Source organism: Phasianus colchicus, chromosome 20 (assembly GCF_987193195.1).
Source record: "Phasianus colchicus chromosome 20, bPhaCol1.hap1.1, whole genome shotgun sequence".
Classification (NCBI taxonomy): Eukaryota; Metazoa; Chordata; class Aves; order Galliformes; family Phasianidae; genus Phasianus; species Phasianus colchicus.
In genome coordinates, this window is record NC_143455.1 from 8,751,038 (window position 1) to 8,770,655 (window position 19,618).

Sequence of the window (19,618 nt, forward strand, 5' to 3'; positions counted from 1 at the left end):
TTTTCTAACAGAAACACTGAGCAACAGCTTCACACGTGCAATTAAAGTGCTCACAAGAGCTGCAATGTAGTAATTTCTGGAGACACCTTACATACAGAGAGCAGCAGATACTCAGCAGCCGTGACGTAGCACAGGAAGATGAGTTAAAGGTGGACGCAGAGGCAGAGATGTCACAGGGCACTGCTGGGGCCTTTCTGCATGCACACAAAAGGAGCAGACAACCATCGTGGCACATTTTATATTACTGAACTTTATGTACAAAAGCCGATTTCAAATAAAACATTTAATGTAAAAACAATGGTTCATTTAAACAACTGAACTTGGTTTGTTTTTGCTTTTTTTTTTTTTAAACATCTATTGTACCATTCAAATTGTTTAAACCAGCTTACACGGTATCTTCAAAATCTCTCAAAGGTACATATAGAAAAGGCATCTTTATAAATAGAAAACAAAGGGATTTTTTCAGCTTTTATTATAAATTGACATGACATACAAAGTTTACTGGACAGAAGTAATTTCATTACTGTTTTTTGGGGGATCACCAACTTTTTGTGCAAACAATGCTAGCCTTCTTTTAAGCATTAAGAGCATAACTGCTTAAGAAATGACATAAGCAATAATTCTAAACTACATCTCCCCTAAAATAATCTATTCTTTTTTTACATATGTGCACAGCTTTAGCAAATTAAAGCCAGAGAGAAATGCTTGATGTACTTATCCAGAGGCATAATTAGAGCTCGCTAAAACCCAGAGTGCTGGCAAATTCAAGAAGTTTGTAATGATAGCTGCAGTTTCCCTCTTTCCTATTTTGTACACAAAATCAGTGACTAAGAACTTAATACTGGATGACAAATCACATCCACACCATTAGTTAAATAGTCTCACAGTTAAACACATCTTAAAGGACCATCAAAATCAGTATTTACATTTTATAAATTTCTGAAGACACCATTAGAAAGCTTATATACCCCTTAAACAAATAGGGAACTGCATCTCATGGTGATGGAATGAAATAAAAAATTAAAAATACCTGTATTTACAGCAGCATTGTTCCTTTATAAATAAAGAATATGAAAAATGCAATATTTTAAGGATAATAAAAAATTGAGGTGATGTCACTCAACCACAGTGCTTGCTGGAATAAACCCTTCGGTGCTGATACTGTACCAGTAGTGAAACCACTTTCCATTGGAAAAAATCTGTAAACGTATGCATAAAATGTGTTAACAGCAGTGCAAAACTGCTCAAATATAGTTTAGTCAGCATCTTAGTATCTGTATTGAATACAATACATCACAGAATACTTGCATAAGAAGTGCAACACATTTTCTGGTCCAATTTTACAGTGCATTTTTCCCTCAAGAGTGGCATCTCAAAAGCCAAAGCTAAACCATTGGCCTGGCCCTGCAGTCTGTGCTCGGGCAGAACAGCAGGCATGAACTTCCGAGGAAGCCCTTGGCGTCGTGCCCACAGATGGAGCACAGGCTGGGCGTTAGCATGGCACACTGCAATGCACAGCCCCACAGAGCTCTGCATCCAATCGTTTGTGTAGCTGTGTAAATGCATACTAAAACTAGAAAAGGAGCTAATGTTCAAGTTTTAAATGGTACACTGTGTGATCAATACATCTGAATTATCCATGAAAACCAAACTGCCGGTAACCTCAAAAAGCCAAGGTGGAACTTCACTGTGTCTGCAACATGAAAAGCCAACATCTTTCCAAACAGGCACACGACAAAGGAAGTGCTAAGTTTGCCAACTTCTAAATTTTAGTGTAACATAAATTTGTCATTACCATCAATTCATAAATGATTTCAAATGCAAGGATCAAGGTTAAACTTTAAATAGTGAGACGTTATTTTCACAAAAAGCTAACTGGAGAATTTCTAAATAAGAGAAGCAGAAACTGTATCCCAAACCCCTTTCCCCAACGTTTCACAACTTCATGGTAGGAAAAACAGCCAGATACAGATGCAAAAATCTTAATATAAAAACTGTTTTACATATATTTAAATTATGTAAATTCCATAAAGTTCTTAAGACACTAATTACTAAAATTACAAAAAGATTTTCATATTGCTCTTCATGCTCAAACTCTTAGAATATTGTCATTACATCACCAAAACCGATATACATGTAGTACTTGCATAAGTAACTGAATAGAAACCCTGTTAAAACAATATCCTTGTTGAAATCATTTATTTCCATCCAGCAGTGCCTGTTTGGAATCTGTATTTTTGTGTGTGTAATTCTTTATAGAGCTCATGCACCCTAGAATGTCACTTCAATGCTTGTCCGTTGAATGGAATTTCACTTCTGACTTCAGAGCTTTTGTTTCTTGCTCTGTTTTGTGACACCTGAGATGCTATCCATTTCTGAAATTCTCTCTCTCATGTTATTTTCACTGTATCCGTTTGCTGTCCCACTCTGCTCCTCAGAAGATTCCTCATCCATTGGGGAGGTCGATTCTCCTTTCTCTAACTTCTGCTGCATCTCTCGGAGCCTGGCAACAGCTTTGTCTATTGACATTATGCTGATGAGGTTAAAGTCATGCATGCTGACCAGGTGTAGCATAAAGTTTCGACACAAGTTCTTCTTAATTATTTTCTGTCCGTAATTTTCAACAAACAGCATACAGGCATGATTCATTTGATTGTCAGCAATAAACCTGCCAAATTAGAAATCAACCGTTATGCAAGTAGAATATTTTCAAAACCAAGAAGATACACGGAGGAACCGTGCTGTAAGATAACTGCTGAGACTAGGACATAGTATCATTATTTGCAACTTCATTGTTTTCAAAGCTGTAGCACCACAAGGCACAAGAACCTACTTTTAAACTGAACAGGCAGCTTCCCACCAAACTGGCCTTTAAAAATCCCTTTCTATGCATGGAATTTAAAGTGCTTAACAAAACAGTCAACCAAATACGTAACCTTTTTGTATCAAAATTAAGCTTACAGTAACATACCCGTGCTTCATAACATGAAGATTCCATAATTTCATCACTTCTTTCTCTCCTTCATTAACATCAGAGAATTCTTCAATTTGCTGAAAAGATAAAGGAGTGAGAAAAAGGACAGAAGGAAAATGTGAGAACTGCATGTAAGCTACAAGCTGTGAAAGCACACCTACAATTAATGCACGTCACTACACATCAGAGAAGTAACTACTGCTGAAAATTTGAGCACTGCAGTCAAAAAGGTCAGAACAATGTTGGATCACAGAGTCTGCAATCAGTTATTTCCAGATTACATACACACTGCTGTATTCCAGTGACAGCAGCATTTCTGAAGGAGACACAGCCACAAACTGCACAAAACTTGCTAGGACTGACATGAACTGAGCTAGCACTGCAACCAAAGACAAGAAAATACATACTTTTTTACATCACTACTGGCAGAGCAACACAATTTTGTTTACTCTCCAAGTGAATGCATAATTTTCACAATGGATGCCCAATGTTCCCTAAAACAACCGCAGTGCATCACTTAAAAACCACAATCCACCAAAAACAGCTTTGAAATAATTACAGTAATGGTTTTCTCTCGTAGCCATTCAGGGTCCTTTTCATCCTCACTATCTACTTCCATTTCTTGTGGACGGAGAGGTAAACATGTGTCACTGTGGAAATACAACCGATTGTGCCCACTGCTGTACGTTCGCTGCTGTTCTACTTCTCCATCTTCAGATTCCAGAAATTCAGACATACTTGCTTTCGTACGCTTTGGCCTAGCAGAATGAGAAACATTCACTGCTTTTAACCATTCAATCAAACATGCAGATACTGTTTATGGCAGCTGATTAATACAAATTCTTCTTCTGAGCCCCAGTTTGCAAAACTAACAGTGTAATACCCCCCATTAAAAGAAAAAACAAGCCAACCCATAAGCTCTCATCCCACAAAACTACACTAACTTCTGGACTGTTTTAGGACAAGGCTGGTAAAAAAAAAAACTTCATGATGACATAAATGCCTCAACAGATGTAAAATCACAGATAAAGATACAATTCCTCAGCAACATTTTATTTAATCAGGAACAGCTGTACTTTAATGCTAGTGAAATTTATCACTGCTCACACATAGCTTTGGATTTACAGAACTTAGCCATGTGTTATATTACACAAGTATGAACAGATATGCTTTTCAATCTCCCTACCTGCATACGAGTATGTGTGTGATAGGAGTTCTTTTGACTGGTCCATTGCGACTGAAGGCAAACCCAGGCTGACGATGGATGTCCTGTGGGTTCCCTGCATACGAGCCGTCGTAGCACTCGTTGATGGACACATCTATCCTAGCACCTTTCGGATGATACTGAAACAGATCATCACAAACCCATTTAGCAGCACACCAGGAGGTTTAAACAAGTGACCTTCCCAGTTCCAAATACCTTAAACAACATCCTATCAATAAGCTGACATGCTCTAGATGCCTTTTACACCACCCACATAGTTTTTAACTTCTAGAAACAAATTACATTAAAGCTTCCTTGCTCTACACTATCTTACTGTTTCACATGAATACACTCAGAATACCTCAAAGTACTAAATTAAGGACAACAGTACTAAAAGCTTGCTTAACAAAAAACCAAGAAATTAGAACATTCTTAACTAGCTAAGTAGCTAAGATTTGGAATAATTTTCTGAGCAGGGGAATGGGCCCATGAAACTACTACATACATACATAACAAAAAGAAAACAGAATTTATCTTCAGGATCACATTGGTAGGACTTCACCAGCATGACTAAATTTTATACTTAAAATGCCTTCTTAAAGCTTCAAGAGACTAAATGTAGAAGACATTGCTTTTTACAACAGAAAAAGAATATGCTAATGCAAAAGAGGCACCTGTTGTAAGAACGCAGCCCACAGCTTTTTGTTCCTCATGTGAAAGGTCAACATTCACGTAATTTCATGTTAAGTAAAGTCAAAGGAAGTTGCAGTAAATCTGTAGATACTGTCCTCCAACTTAATTAGCTAGCAATGAAGTTACTGCATTATATAATCTGTGACAAACTATACAATGTTTCATACCATTAAACTACCACAGTGCTACTTACAACATAATTAAAGATAAATCTGCTGTGACAAAGTTTAAGGTGTTTGAGTAAACTATACAGTTTCCGGCAGTTCAGTGTGCACCATGGGCAATGCAAGTCGTCTCGGGCTTCAGTCTGCTGTCTTGTGTTGTTGTTATAAAGGAACTGATGCAAAAAAAGAAAAAACAGTGTTAGCATCAAATGAATTTCATTCATCAACCTTCCAATCTGAAAACAAAGCTGGACTTAATTTCAGGGAACCTCTATAGTAAGTTTTTGGGAACACCAAATCAGTTCACTTTACTGAAAAAATGATATTTTGAGGATTCCTTCCCTCCATATGGAGACCACCACTCCCTCTCCAGGTGTCCAATTTGGAACATGTAAGACATGGCCCCAAGAAGATTGATTTTTCTAAAATACTTCCTGTATAGAAACATGTGGACTGGGTCCTCCTATGTGAATTTGGAACCTTATAGGGCATCCATTAAGGCAGCAAAATAGAGAGTTATACAGCCACAATGGAACCTTTCACCCAACTCAGATGTGAACATTACAATCCCTCACAATATTTACATTCTTCCCCACCATCCCTCTTATTCAATACCTGGTAAAATATTCGCAACTTTTGTCGAGGTTCATTTAAAACATCTCTCTCTTTTCTTGTTTGAAGGTCTGCTGGCAAGGATTCTTTCACAGCTGAAAAAAACCAAAATCCACGTGTATAAATGTGCATTTCAGTTTAGGGTAAAGAGGAAAAGATGGAAGTTCTATGCAGGGTACCCTGCTTGGAAGGAAATGAGCTACGCTGGAGAACTTTGATGCAAGTAGCTCACATCAGCAAAAAGCCTTGGTGCTTAGTTTCTTTTACAAATCTACAGGCACCACTTCCAAACTATCTTCAGAGATCTTAAAAACAGCTGGGTAAACATTTTCTGCTGTTAGACAGAATTCTTTAGCTGTAGATGCCTTTGATTTTTTTTTTTCTCCATTGGTCTGCCTTGGGAAACATGCTGAAGTATGGTGACAGCACTGGATTCATACACCCTTGGGAAAGATGCACTGGGATCTTCTCTTCTACTTATCAGAACCTCTAATTGACACAAATTTCCTACCATCTCCACTCCTTTCTTGGCAATGACTGAAAGCAGCACAAGTACCCTCCAATGCTGTGCTTTGCACTACTGTATATTCCCACAGTAATAGTCTGCTGTACTATTTTGGAAGGTGATACTGACTTTACCAACTTAATGGAATACTCAACTTCTCTGATGCTCAAAATGCAGGTTCTAACAGTACACGAATAATGCAGCCTTGCCACATCCCTATTGCTCCTAATTATCACACTGTAAACTAGTACACACTTTCTATTGTTAGTCAGCAGTCACTTCCTTTCTCAAGTCTGAGCCACAAACCTGCCTAACAGATTACACAGTAGAAACTCTAAAATATAAGGGAAGATGGTACAAGGAAATAGAAAACAGAGCAACAGAACAACTCTGACAGTTAAAGTTCAAGTACTTTCCTGCTTCTGCTGCCTTTCTCCTATTAGAAAATACTTCACAATCACGTTTTAACTGTCAGCCATTTATCTATATGGACTTATGAAAAAGTTTAAGTCTCTGCCACCCCTAGCTCAGATAAAATACTCAGTTCGGAAGACTGAGTAAATCAGCCTTTAATATTCTTGTACAAAGAAACCTCGAAACACAGAAATGCTAAGCAGATAATTATTAAGCACCAGGACTAAAGTTTGCTTACCTATAGTCTGAGTAGGTTTAACAGAATTGGGTTTGTTCTCTTGAGGCAGGCTTTCAGAATTTCGTGTTGCAAGAGGCTTGGCTATAGGAGCTGTAGACTTATCATTTGTGTCTCCTGTCCAACGAAGAGTAAACTGAAGTGTAGGTCCCTGAGAAAATGTTTCAAATGGAGGCAACCTCTGATGGAAAAAAAAAAAAGCAGCAAAAACAGAACTCCCTTAGAATTAGTGTTCTTAAAACCAGACAATATGTGTTTTTCTAAGACAAATGTATAAATCATGGAAAAAAATAGTTGCTAACATCTGCTTGTCTAATGATCTAGCTTTCCTAAGCCAAGAGTTCAATTTAAACTTGTTCCCACACATCCTGAAACAGAGGTACCGTTGCATGCTCAGCCTATTTCATTTTCAGAACAACAGCCACTGCACTTTGAATTATTTTTCAGCTTTATCCAGAACATTTAAAGTGAGGACAAGTCCTTCAGCTACTAAAACAACCCATACCTTCCCATCAAGTATTGTTTCCCATGTTGCTCTTTTCTTACTGATGGGACACTCTTCCATTTCCTGCATGGCCACTTCATATTCTCCATCCAGAAGCTGCAATCGTCTGTCAGTGAGAAGTATGTCTTGTGAGTAATAAAACTAATTTTTAATTGTGTTGTTTGCTTATGAAAATGTAAAATATATATCACAGTAACTAATTTTCCATGAAACTAAATACATTTTTTCAGGCAAATTTAAATGTGCTTCGAAATCTACAGATAGTAAGACTAAGATCTGATTCTATCTTCTAAATAGAAATGCAGTAAGAGACAGCAAACAAATTAAAAAACAAGTTTAAGTTTAGTATTTAAAAAATCTCTAATAATTAACAGAAGCAATATTTACTTGGAATTATTACCTGTTTTTATCAAATACAGTCATTTGTGCTACAAATGTCTTTTCTCCATCTTCACGATTTGAAGAATTCCTTTTTCTTCTAGCTGGAAGCTCCTCATTGACATCTGCACATAACAAACACGGCACTCAATTATTATGAAGGCACAAAGTTGAATAACAGAACAGCTTCTATACAGTTATACTGGCTGCTGCATACAACAGAATGACACAGTATTTAATGAACAGCTAAATGTCAATGGGAAGAGCACTTAGCAGCACAGCAATCATATTTTAGATACATTTGTGTGTATTTACAGCCCAGTCACATTACTCTGTTAGTATAAAAGGAGGAAGGCAAAATCCAAGTTTCTTTTAGTTAAAAAACAGTAAGACAAGAAGGTTTGTATCCCATATACAATTTTCAAAGCTGCAACAGGTGTGATATAACACCTTGCTAAGATTTAAAAAGTAACACATTTAAAAAATATATTTATATTATATATAAAAAAATAATCATTTCATTTTGATGAGAGCACCCACAGCTGAATCAGTAGTGACCAGTGTTAATGTAGGTCTAAACTCAGTTCCAGAGACCACAGTTACCTTAGTCCCCTATTAGCATTGTCTAACAACTTCACCAGCACACATTAATGCAAACTGTTGTTAAATTTACACAGACAGTTTCTAGCTAAAAACTATAGTTCAGCCCTATGTGGAAGAGACTGAAAACAAGTGCAAGTCAATTCAGTCACTCATCTATTACTGCCTCCCCCAGGTAGGACCTACATTAACCTACATCTGATCACAACAACTACAAGATAAACCTCATAAAATAATATTTAAAGACTGAATTTACCAATGTTTTCATTAGTCTCGCCATTAATCAGTCCATTAAAATCTCTTCTTCCTGGGCGAGTTACTCTGAATAACAATGAGTAAGACTTCACCATATGGCTGTTGCTTGGTTCAAACTCATTGCTGGAAACTGCAAGTGATGGGAAGTTGCCTGGTTTGATTTGACTGAGGTCTGGGTTTAAAGGCACCTGCTTTTTACCTGTAGGAACCTGTCTTATTGGACAACTGACATCCTGTAGGAAAACAAGAAAGCTAAGGTTTAGGTTTTTAGAATACAAAATTAATTGACATTAATTGTTACAAATTATAATTTATGGATTGTACTGTCATCTTTTTGAAAATAAGCCTTGTAACAGGGGTAAACAAGAACAGAAGGAGAATGCCAGGTTTTAAATGAAAAATACACTTCTAAGTGTGCATAAAACTGGCAACTTTTAGCAACAGCCATCTTTCTCTCAGTGATTAAATTAATGCTAGCATGAGACATTCTGAAAAAACTGTAGAACAGTCATTAATGCTAATTTAATTCTGTTTACTTAGAGAAATGAAATGTTTTGGTTATATATACATTCTAAGGGCTTCCTATCTTCTCCTTCCAATATTACAAAGTGCACTTATGTGCTATCAGGGAGATAAAGACCCACTTCCCTAGGATTTATTATATTCAGTATCTCTCAGATAGATCATGGAACACTGTGAAATATTGGCAAAACAAGGCAAGATGGCCTAAGCATAAAATTTGCAACAAAACATACTTCAAAATGTTAACTCTTAAAACCACACCAAAACAGTTCAATATTCTTAAGGAAAACATACAGAGTTCTCACTCTGACTTTTCCCTTTTTGGTTAAAAATGATGGTGTGCATTACTGAGCCACCCATAGCTGTGAAGATGATCTGTCAGCTGGTGTGAAACATAGCTAAAGCAGACAAAGAAGAGATGAAAATTCTGTATGATTCAGAGTAGCTAAAATCTCCAATTACTGAGATGGTCAATGCATAAATGCAGGTACAGAAAAAGCAATGAAAGAGACAAGACTTGGCAGCTGACTTAGGACTTCAGAACAATTACAACTTCCATTTCATCTGTTAACTCTAAGAAGCATAGACTATTTTAAAAGATTTGATTGCCAACAGAATTAATGGTTTAATGGTGTGATACAAAAAGTGAAAACAGAGGTGGGGCCGAAATCCATAATGAGTGAATATGACTTACAATAAGTGAAATTCAATGAAAATAAGGTGGGATGCCTTTGTAAAACTTCCAGTTATTTCTCAGGAAGCAGAGAAAAAAAAGATTTATGTATTTGCTTCTGAAGAATCCTCTATTCAGTCAACAGAAAACAATTTCTATTGATGAGTACATAAACACTAAATCAATCTCAACAGAAACATAATTTCACCATTAGCTTCTTGTGTGGCAGTGGTAATGAGACGTTCCAGAATCACATCCACGCTTTGCTCTACTGCATGTTAATAGTTTGCCAAGCCACCCCTACCTTTCGTTTCTTGTGGCAAACTTTCACAAGCAGTACTTCCAGGGTTACAGAATTTTGTTCATTCTCTGAGTTTTGTGATGGCTTATCTAAAGAGAAGAACATATTTTAAGTTCTGAAGAAGAGAGCTGTTCAGCGAAGTAAATCAACATATTTTTGAGCCATAGCTACATTCAGAAACAAAGATTCCAGTTGATTCTAAGTGTCAATTCTCCCTATATTTATTCCAGATTCCCACTTTAGAACATACCCTACCTAATAACTATTTGCAGATTAAAAACATCAGTGAAGTTGATCTTTAACATCTAACAGTACACTTACTCTTGGTTTCCTTTGAAAATAATTCTAACTTTTGTCACAAAAACAGAACCAGAAAAAAAAAATACAAGCTTCATTTCTGGAACCAGAGTCATGGAGATGATTGTGAAGACAGCCCATGTGCTGAAACAGCACACTACATGTGAACAAACAGGTGCTAAAGGAGAAAACTTGAACAAGTTTCATGCGCTTCAGTTGAGAATTCTGGTAGCTGATCTGGAGATACCAGCAGTTTTATGAAAAAATGGATTTTTTTCCAATTTTAAACACAAGATATATTAGAAAGCTTTTCTTAGAAAACACAAATTCAGAATAAAAAAACTACTGTTCTCTCTTGAAAGAATTTCCAAAATATTTTTCTATCCAGATAAATCAGCATATCAGTTGTGCCAGCTTCTTAATTTAAATAATTTCTATATTTCCTATTTGCTGTAGTGCACATTGTGTGTATTAGTAATGGTCATTTGCATGGAACAAGCACTGGACACGCTCCTGCTACATGCAGTACTCTCTTGAAATGAAAGTTTTTATAGTTAACAAAACAGAAGCCAACAAATACAGTAATGTATTAAAAATTTTCCTATAGCCCACACGTCTATAGGACTATCCAGTATAAGAAGAACAGTGAGAAAGGCAAGGCCTGTCAGCACAAACTATGGAACAGCTACTGACCCAGAGGCAGTTCCCTATGTCAGGTTTAATACCATGGAGTTACTAAACGTGATCTTTCTGGAATGAAAGATTGGAAGCAGCTTTTACACCCAAGGAGTAATATGCAATTCAGAATACTTATAAATGAAAAAAAAAAAACAAACAAACCAGAAACACCACTTAATTTTCATGTATAAACAGGTAATATTTTTCAGGGAAGTAAAAAGACAGGGAATTTACCAATGCCTACAGAGCATAAAGCATGTAACTTCTGCTTTCGTTATGGGAACGGAACCCTTCATTCTGGTCAGGGAAGTCCAATATTCTGATTTTGAGAGGTAATGCCTTACGTGCATAAAAGACAATAAAATGATTGTAAGTCACTGGTAAATGATTGCAGTCACTCTCAGTCTCTGACATGACTTTGCCTGATTTCTAGGCTCTACCTGATACAATTTGCTCCCACATTTGTGCCTTGGGGGAAAAAAAAGAGACGAACAAAACCAGAGCACTGAATCTGCTAACTAATTCCAGTTTTGGAGCTTTCTTGGTGGTAGGCTGTGTTTTTTTAATGATACTTCAAAGACACAGTTCCATAAAATCATTTTCTTTAGGAACTCTTTCCTCAAGGTCTATTTCAAGGTTGAATGGATGATGGCGAAGTCACTGTTTTGTCTAAAAATCTGGAGGGCTTATCTGCTTAACATAACAAACACACTAAAACATATTCACAGCTCACACTGAAGTCCTGTAACTAACGGGACAGATAGAGAATAAATAAGTTAAAATCTGCATCTAAGCAGCAGAGATTGTAACACATCATTCAAATATTCCCTTCAGAGACCTACATTAATTTCAAACTTGTACACATTAATGGTGTAATAAGTGAAGCAAACATACCATTTTTATGGAAGAAACCAGTAAACGTAAGTTGCAAATGAGCAGACAAGCTAAGAGAAAGAGAAAGAATATGTTAGAACAAGAAGAATTTTTCCACACAGCAGCCCCCACTCACTGTTTCAGCTCTAACCGTAATAACGGAGGAGTCCTTTCCTTTAACTGCTTTGAAACTGCTTGGAAACAGCACACATTAAGTTGCAATGGATGCAAAGCTATAGACCAGTCTTCTCTTTACAGACTAACTCTATTTTATGACTTGACAGTGAGTAAAATGGGAAAAAGGCAGGGCTTTAAAAGGATGCTGTCTGAAGACATGAGATGCTGCCATCACAGGCACGTGGGTGTTCCCCAGGCATCTGTCAGCACAGGTCAGTTTAATGGAAACTGCCTAGAACCAATTTTTTTTTTTTTTCCCTACACAACTACAAACACAGGCTTAAGAAGGGCATGTATACAGTTGTATAAATCCTCAATATTACAACCAGCACACACCACTCATTTTAACATTTTGGAATCTATGTTTCAGCAGCAGAGTATCTTTGTTCTACCAACTAGTCTATCACCTTAATTTTGTCAATCAACAAGCCTTCAACTTAGAATATGCACATGCTCATCCCCACAAACACAAACATACATATATATATGCACAACATTACCTGTGAGATTCTTGTTCTCCCTTCATTTTCTCTACTTTTGATAACATATCATCTACTTTGAACGTTTTCCTGTAAAGAAACAGGAAGAGAAGAATTTGAGTATAGTCACTCTCCCCACAATATTTAACAAGCTGCATTCAGTCTGAACTTTGACTTGATTATTTATCAAGAACTATACATGTAATTTTAGCGTTCCATTTACAAAGAACCCATTTTTGAACATTTTTAGCTGTAGTTGCACATATGTTATAGGAATACAACCATAATACAGCTTTTCAAGCAGTGGAAACATAGCACAAATAATTAATCAGACCTTTCACAAGTAATGTGGCTGCTCATAGGAAGTGCCTTTGAACTGCATGTTAAAACCTTGCTATGAATGTGTCTAATGGTATCCCAGCTTAGCTCAAAGAAAATCCTCCTGCTTTAGTGACACTTAAGACAATCAGAAGCATTCAAGTAAACTCTCCAGTCATTGCTATTTTCATCTTGACCAAATCATGAAAACCATTTAAAATCCTATCTGAACAAAATAGAAACCTAATGATAAAAGAAGATTTTTCCTCCACAAAATTGCATTAAGTAGACACACACAAAGCACACTGAATTCTGAACCTACTTATGGAACTCACTCATAGGAAATGCAAGGAAAAATCATGATAGAATGTTGTAGAGAATAATCACCTTAAATCATTTCAACAACATCAGTCTGTCTGTGCTTCCATATTCAGCCTGTTTATTATATATGCACCATTTAATAGCCATTGTAAAATGAAGTTCACACATGAACATTAGTTACTCAATGGTTTCTGGAATAATCTTTCAATTTCTCTTTATAGGAAAATTGATGTTTGGAGCTAGGGGCCAACAGAAAGCAAAAAGCCAATGAGGGCATCCTTCCTTCATGTCTTACACCAAGAACTGCTGCAGCCTGCATGTAATACTTGCAAGCATTAACAACTCAAAAAGAAGAATGACACGTTTCCAAATGTCAAAGTCAGCGTAGGCAAAATAAAAGACACCATAAAATCTTTCAGAAAAAAAGGAAAAATGGCAAAGAAACACAACAAAACCCTTTAAATCAAATTTGCTGCATTCGAAGTTAACTTCTAAGAGCAGAAGGAAGTACTGCATAACTGTTTTCATGCATGAATAAATAACGCAGTTGCTTCAGTGACAAAACTGATCTTACAGCAGCCCTTAACACCTTGGGTTTGTAAGGCAGCATTTACTTGTGGTAAGAATGTGTTCATTTTACACATTCCTCTCACCACCTACTCTTACTCCTATCCAGTGCAGTAATAATTAACAAAGTATTAAAAGTCACATCCATAGTAGCATGCTGCTGCCCTGCCAATAAATAAAAATACTCCATTATCAAAATGCTGTATGGAAAGCATTTGTTCCAACTACATCGTTTGGCAGAATATGAAAGCAATTCTGACCCACAGCCCATTTCAATCTTCTATTAAGCCTCACTTTACCAAAGCACACAGCCCAAGCTCATATGTGCTCATTAGCTACTGCCTATCAGCATCTTTCTATACTTGAAGCATCCTGGCCATTACAAATACCAGTCTCCATATTAAACATCGACCAACAGCAATGGAAAATTCCTTGGTAAAAATACAGTTGTAGCTCCTTACTTCCCATTGATAAACTTTGGCATTTTTCTCACATTACTGTAGGGCTGGTATAAGAGATGTGGAGTGACAATCATTATTGTAACAGTTAATTTGCATCAAGTTTGGGGATAACTTTGTTGTGTTTTACGCACGACACTGTTGATCAAAATGGCCATCAAACAATGACCAGGAATTTAAGAATGGCAAAATTACTGTCTTAGAGGGAAAATAAATAAATGGGTATCTATTGTAAAGGTTAACGTAAACAGACCAAGAATGATGAGCTCCAGAAGATACTTCTTTGCAACCAGAACTCTCCCAATGTTTTTACCATACTGAAGCAAGGTACATAAATCTTTCCAAACAAGCCCCAGTAAGATCTTCCACTCTAGTTTTCCATCTTCTAAAACCTCTTAATGATTGAAATGGCTGCTAATTTGTCAGTTATGAATCAAAACCCAACCTAAAATCACAGTTCAGGAACAGAGTACCATGGACACTAAAATAACTCAGTATGTTTCAGAGACAAACTAAGCTGTTTGTGCTGCTGAAATTGAACTGGAATTCAATGTACATGCACAATATCACTTGTTTCCCAGCAACGACAGCAAACATTCACAGAAACAGAGTAAGATTCAGGTAAAAGATCATATGCATTTCAATCAACTATAAATTAAAATAAGTACTAAGCAAGAACAACTTCCTGTTGCACAATTCTAGTTTAAGAAAAAAAATAAACACAAGAACCACCTGAACACTTTCTCCTTCCAATTTGGCTCTGCCCTACTTTAAAAGATGCAAACAATCCACTTTGGTAACTTCTGTAAGAAAAAGCAGCAACTTCAAGAAACAAATCTGATCAAAAGATAAGATACGTGCAAGCAGTATCAATCCTGAAGCTGTACGTTATTGATGCCACTGTAATAAAACAGCAAGAACATTAAATTAAGCCCAAGTGACCTGAGGATGCTAAGTATAGCCTCTTTAAGTTGATTTAAATGTCACAAATTCTATTGCTCAACAGATCATTCAAAAGTTATTTTGCTTAGACATAAATACAGCATAAAGCATAACTGTCTGCAAAATCTGACTGCTGCAATTTCTTGTGTTCATTATCAACTACTTCTGTCCCACAGCAACTGCTACACAGTGAGAACTTCCCTGTTAAAACATGACCCCTTCAAGCTACAAAAAAAAAATCCAAAATGTAGCAAAGGAGTTTCTGTGAGAGGAAAAAAATGAAGGGACTCTGCAGTTCTGCAAACAACAAACACCAACACACGTACTTCTCATACTGCAATATTTATGTATTTTAGACTACTGACATGCATCTCTAACACCTCATATGATATGAACAACGATTTGGCAATGCCAAAACCAAAGCCCATTTCTCAGATAGGTGCAGTTCAAAGCAACCTTTTTAAAGTTCTTGCTGGATCTTTTGTGAAATGCTACAAATTAACCTCATTCGTTTTTCACCTGGTTAAAACAGTTACAGGAAGAACAGTGGTTTCTTCTAATCCTAAATAACAAAAAGGGGCTTTGCCTTTTTAGTTCTTTCGATTTTTTTTTTGTATTTTCTTTTTTAAAAAGCGTTCAGGTCACAGTTTAAATATTCATGACTAAGCATCACTGATTTCTTAAGCCCAGATGCTAAACAACTTTTAATTTATTTACTTTTAAGAAATTCAGTTCCCAAACAAAGCAGACATGGGTAATTCGATGAGGATTCTGCAGTCACCACAATGCAGTCCTCCCCACACCAGAAATCACAGCTATAAAAATCACACGTGCTTCACATAGCAGGAAAGTTCTTTGGTTTTAGAAATAACTGTAAATCAATGATTGAATTTTTTGAAGTTAACATTTAGGATTACTTTTCAAAATAATTGTTTTACCTTTTGATATTTGTTCGGGAGTTTCTGTGGGACATGTAAGTAAGAGTTCTGTGCAAAAATATTGGCTGCAGAAAAAGAAATGAGAAGGTTAACATGCTTTATTAGCTTGCCACAAGTCCAAAGTAAAAGAGTGATAAAAACGCGATTACTCACTGCTATGAGATTCCGCGTCCGTAGAAATCTGTATATCTGTGTTGGTTCTGAGAAAAAGAAACATGCATTACCCACCGTGCCTTAAACCTCCACTACAGCAACAGCCTTTAATGATGCGACATCATCCCACTTAACACATTATTTGTTTTTAACGATGATCACAGAAGTGGCAGTTTAAGCACTGCATCATGATGTCTAAATAACTCCAAGTAAACAAGTCATTATTCTACCTCCTGTAAAACACAAAGTGCCTTCTTGTTTAAGCTACCAGAAACCCTTAGCAACGACTCACACAACTAAGACTGCTCCTTTTCTGCAGAACTCTCTTCTTACAGACCTTACATCATAGGAAGACAGAAAGAAGGACCCAAATATAGAACAATTTGTTGCTGACAAGGTAAGTTTTCTTTGCCGAGTTAATGATCCTATCTGATTTTTCATCCTGGCCAATGCACTGAGGTCACTTGCACAAGGTACCAAAACAAGAGTAGGGAGTGACCACTGACAATGATGCATTACAGATCATTTAAACAAAGAAATTATCTTCAAAAACCTTAAATACGAATTAGGGCAGAAAAATCTCGGTTCTGGTAAAGCAGTTACTGTTCCAAAGTGACTGATGGGTAACAGAGCTGTACTCCATGCTGACGTGAAAGTGCAGCACCGTCTGAAACAGACGTAACAACCGAAGTTCAGAAGAGCAACACTTGCTTACAGAAAAGGAGACCTACAGTTAAGTTTTAACCAATTAAGTTAGATCAGGATGAAAAGGTTTGGACCAGGTTATATCTTAAACATTAAAACTAAATTGAAAAGTACTCATTTTAGAATGAAATGGAAGTCACCTTCATTAGGTAATGTCAGCAGGAAACGTGGAAGCGACTTGGTAAAACAAATGGAGAGCAAGAGGCAGAGAGCAGCAAATGCCTGCGTGCCTGTGCTAAGGCTGCTAGCACTGCAACTGCTTCCCATGTAACAGAACCAGACAAATATAGATACATACATAAAGAAACACAGTATTTCACTCTTCAACAACAACTGCCAAGGTCTTATTTTTAATCGCTGAAAACCTGGTTTTGATTTACAGAATTTTGATATTTGAAGTGAAAAAGGAGAGCATTATCTGATCCTCATCCATTTTAAGATATGATTGAGTCTCATTTCTACATATGTGAATGTAAGATCCCAAACAACCGATCATTAGAGAGGTGTATTATTATTAAAGAGAAGGAAATCCTACAACAATCTCAATATTTTAGAAGCCCGATGAAAACCAATAAAATTTGGTTTAATGCAAAGTAGAAACTAATATCATCATGACATCCATATTTTGCAAGATAGTAAAAGAGGACATTAAATGGAAAGAACAGAAAAGAACCACCACTTCAGCTGAAAGTGAAAATACTGAGCAGCCACAGCTTTGAAAGAAACACCTTAGTTTAGTTCTTAGTCTTAAAAAAAAAATCTGTGATATCATTTAGAAAGGTATGAAAACATCAAATTGCATTCATGATAACGCATGTAACTTAAAAGACAGCGTGCTGCTGCTTCAACTTCAGCCTTCCAACAAGAAAAAGCCCATGCCACGCTCCTCAGCATGCCAGCAGACACGTTTCAGAAGTCCATACTTCTCAGCAAAAGCCTAAAATAAATCTTTATCTTTTTCCAGCACGTGACCTCACGAAGGGACAAAAACACTCAACCAGAATGTGATTCAGTGCTACGTCTGTCAGGATTTCTTAACCTACAATTTACTTCCTCCAAGTTCTCCACGACATCCACAGCACAGCATTAACCCACTGCAACACATCCCAACCCCACCTGCACCACTCCTTTCTCTGCTGACAGATGGGGGAGAAAAGTGACATCTTCCCCCAAACCTCTGACACTGAGCTCACACCTCCCGTCTGCAACCCGACCTATTTGCAGCACAGCACTCATCGATCATACAGCTCCTTTACCAAGAGTGAGGGTGAAAGGACGCGGCGTGAGGAAGCCTTTGAGACAACACCAGAATCTCTAGCGCTTTACCAAACGCTGTCACCGTCTGTAGTAAGCGAGTGCGGGTGGTGACAGCACCGATCCCAGAACCTCATCACACATTTAGTGGGACACTGAAAACTTCCTTCCGCTCCTGCCCCGGGAATCACGCAGCACACCGCACGCTTATTGCCGCTCTATGCTTTTCAATCAGATCGCCGTAAATAACTTTCCGGTGCCTCCAAGGGGAATCCTCCTCCTCTTCTACCACCTCCTCTCTCCCACCGCTGCCGCAGGGTGATGCCCGGCTCCCGAAGGTCGATTTCCAACACGCGATCCCAATCGGGGGACAGCGGTTACCAGACAAAGGGACGCCCCGTTCAGCGGCACGGCGCACCATCCGTCGCCCCGCGCCCGTTCAGCGTCCCGCGCAGCCCCGGGGGGCGCCGGCCCCGCTCAGCCCCCGCCGCCCCGAGCGGAGGAAGCCCGGCAGCCGCACCGGCCCCAAGTTCCCGGCCCCGCCGCTCGGCTCCCGGCCCCGCGCTTCCGCCCGAGCCCCGCCGGGCCCCCCGCCTCCCCCGGCAGAGCCCCCCTCCCTCCCCCGAGCGTGTTTACCCCCGGAAGCCCCTCAGCCCTCCCCTCCTCCTCCTCCTCCCGCCCTTTCTGCCGCGGCCCCGGCCCCGCTCCCGCCCCCGGCCCGGTGCTCACTCTCGAAGGCCTGAAGAAAGAGCTCGTGGTCGGCCTGGATCTGCTCCATCTTCGGCTTCTTCACGGGGGGCAGCGCGGCCGTCGTCGCCGCCGCCGCCGAGGAGGCCGAGGAACCGCCCGAGTAACCGCTTCCTCCGCCGCCGCCGCCGCCTCCTCCCGCCGCCCCACCGGATTTACCGGCCGGGGCCGCCGCCGCGGCGGAGCCCACGAACCCTCCGCCTCCGCTGCTGCTGCTGCCGCTGCCGCCGCCGCCGCCACCTCCTCCTCCTCCTCCTCCTCCTCCTCCTCCTCCGCCGCCGCCACCTCCACCTCCTCCTCCGGCCGCGCCGCCGGCGGAGCCCGAGCTGGGCCCCGCGCCTCCACCGTGCTTCTGAGGAGCCATGGGCCCGGCCCCGAGAGCGCCCCGGCGGGACGGAGACCGAGCGGGGAGGGAGGGAGGGGGCGGCCGGGGCGGGTGGGCGAGGAGGGGGGAGGGGAAGCGCCGAGCTCCAACTCCTCTAAGTCTCCTCCGCTCCGCTCTCCTCAGCGCTACGACCAGCCGAACCCGACGACCACGACGCGCCCGCCTCCGCCACTCTCCCATTGGCTCCGAAGATGGCGCCGCAGCGCCCGATTGGCCGGCGCCAGGCCCGCCCCCGCGTGACGCACGGATGGTTCTGGAAGAGTTTGGTTGGTCGGTGCGGTTCGCCGCTTG

At 39.3% G+C, this 19,618-nt stretch overlaps 1 protein-coding gene across 1 annotated transcript; it reads right to left on the reverse strand.

Annotated features, from left to right (window-relative positions):
* Nucleotides 1–268: 268 nt before the first annotated feature.
* SUZ12 (SUZ12 polycomb repressive complex 2 subunit) lies at nt 269–19,321 on the reverse strand. The gene is made up of 16 exons (XM_031598748.2): nt 18,925–19,321; nt 16,237–16,283; nt 16,084–16,148; nt 12,561–12,629; nt 11,905–11,954; nt 10,039–10,124; nt 8,541–8,772; nt 7,707–7,809; nt 7,307–7,412; nt 6,805–6,982; nt 5,651–5,742; nt 5,065–5,208; nt 4,161–4,318; nt 3,534–3,732; nt 2,972–3,051; nt 269–2,668 (listed from the first exon to the last, which is right to left on the reverse strand). The coding sequence occupies exons 1-16, from the start codon at nt 19,304–19,306 to the stop codon at nt 2,323–2,325; spliced, it is 2,337 nt and encodes a 778-aa protein (XP_031454608.2). The 5' UTR covers nt 19,307–19,321; the 3' UTR covers nt 269–2,322.
* Between the last annotated feature and the right edge of the window lie 297 nt (nt 19,322–19,618).

Coding starts and splice junctions, on each gene's coding strand:
- SUZ12 (XM_031598748.2), bottom strand. CDS start 19,306: ATGGCTCCTCAGAAGCACGGTGGAGGCGCGGGGCCCAGCTCGGGCTCC. Junction 16,149..16,236: donor GGACGCGGAATCTCATAGCA/GTGAGTAATCGC, acceptor CTTTTTCTGCAG/CCAATATTTTTGCACAGAAC. Junction 6,983..7,306: donor AAACAATACTTGATGGGAAG/GTATGGGTTGTT, acceptor TTTTTCCATCAG/AGGTTGCCTCCATTTGAAAC.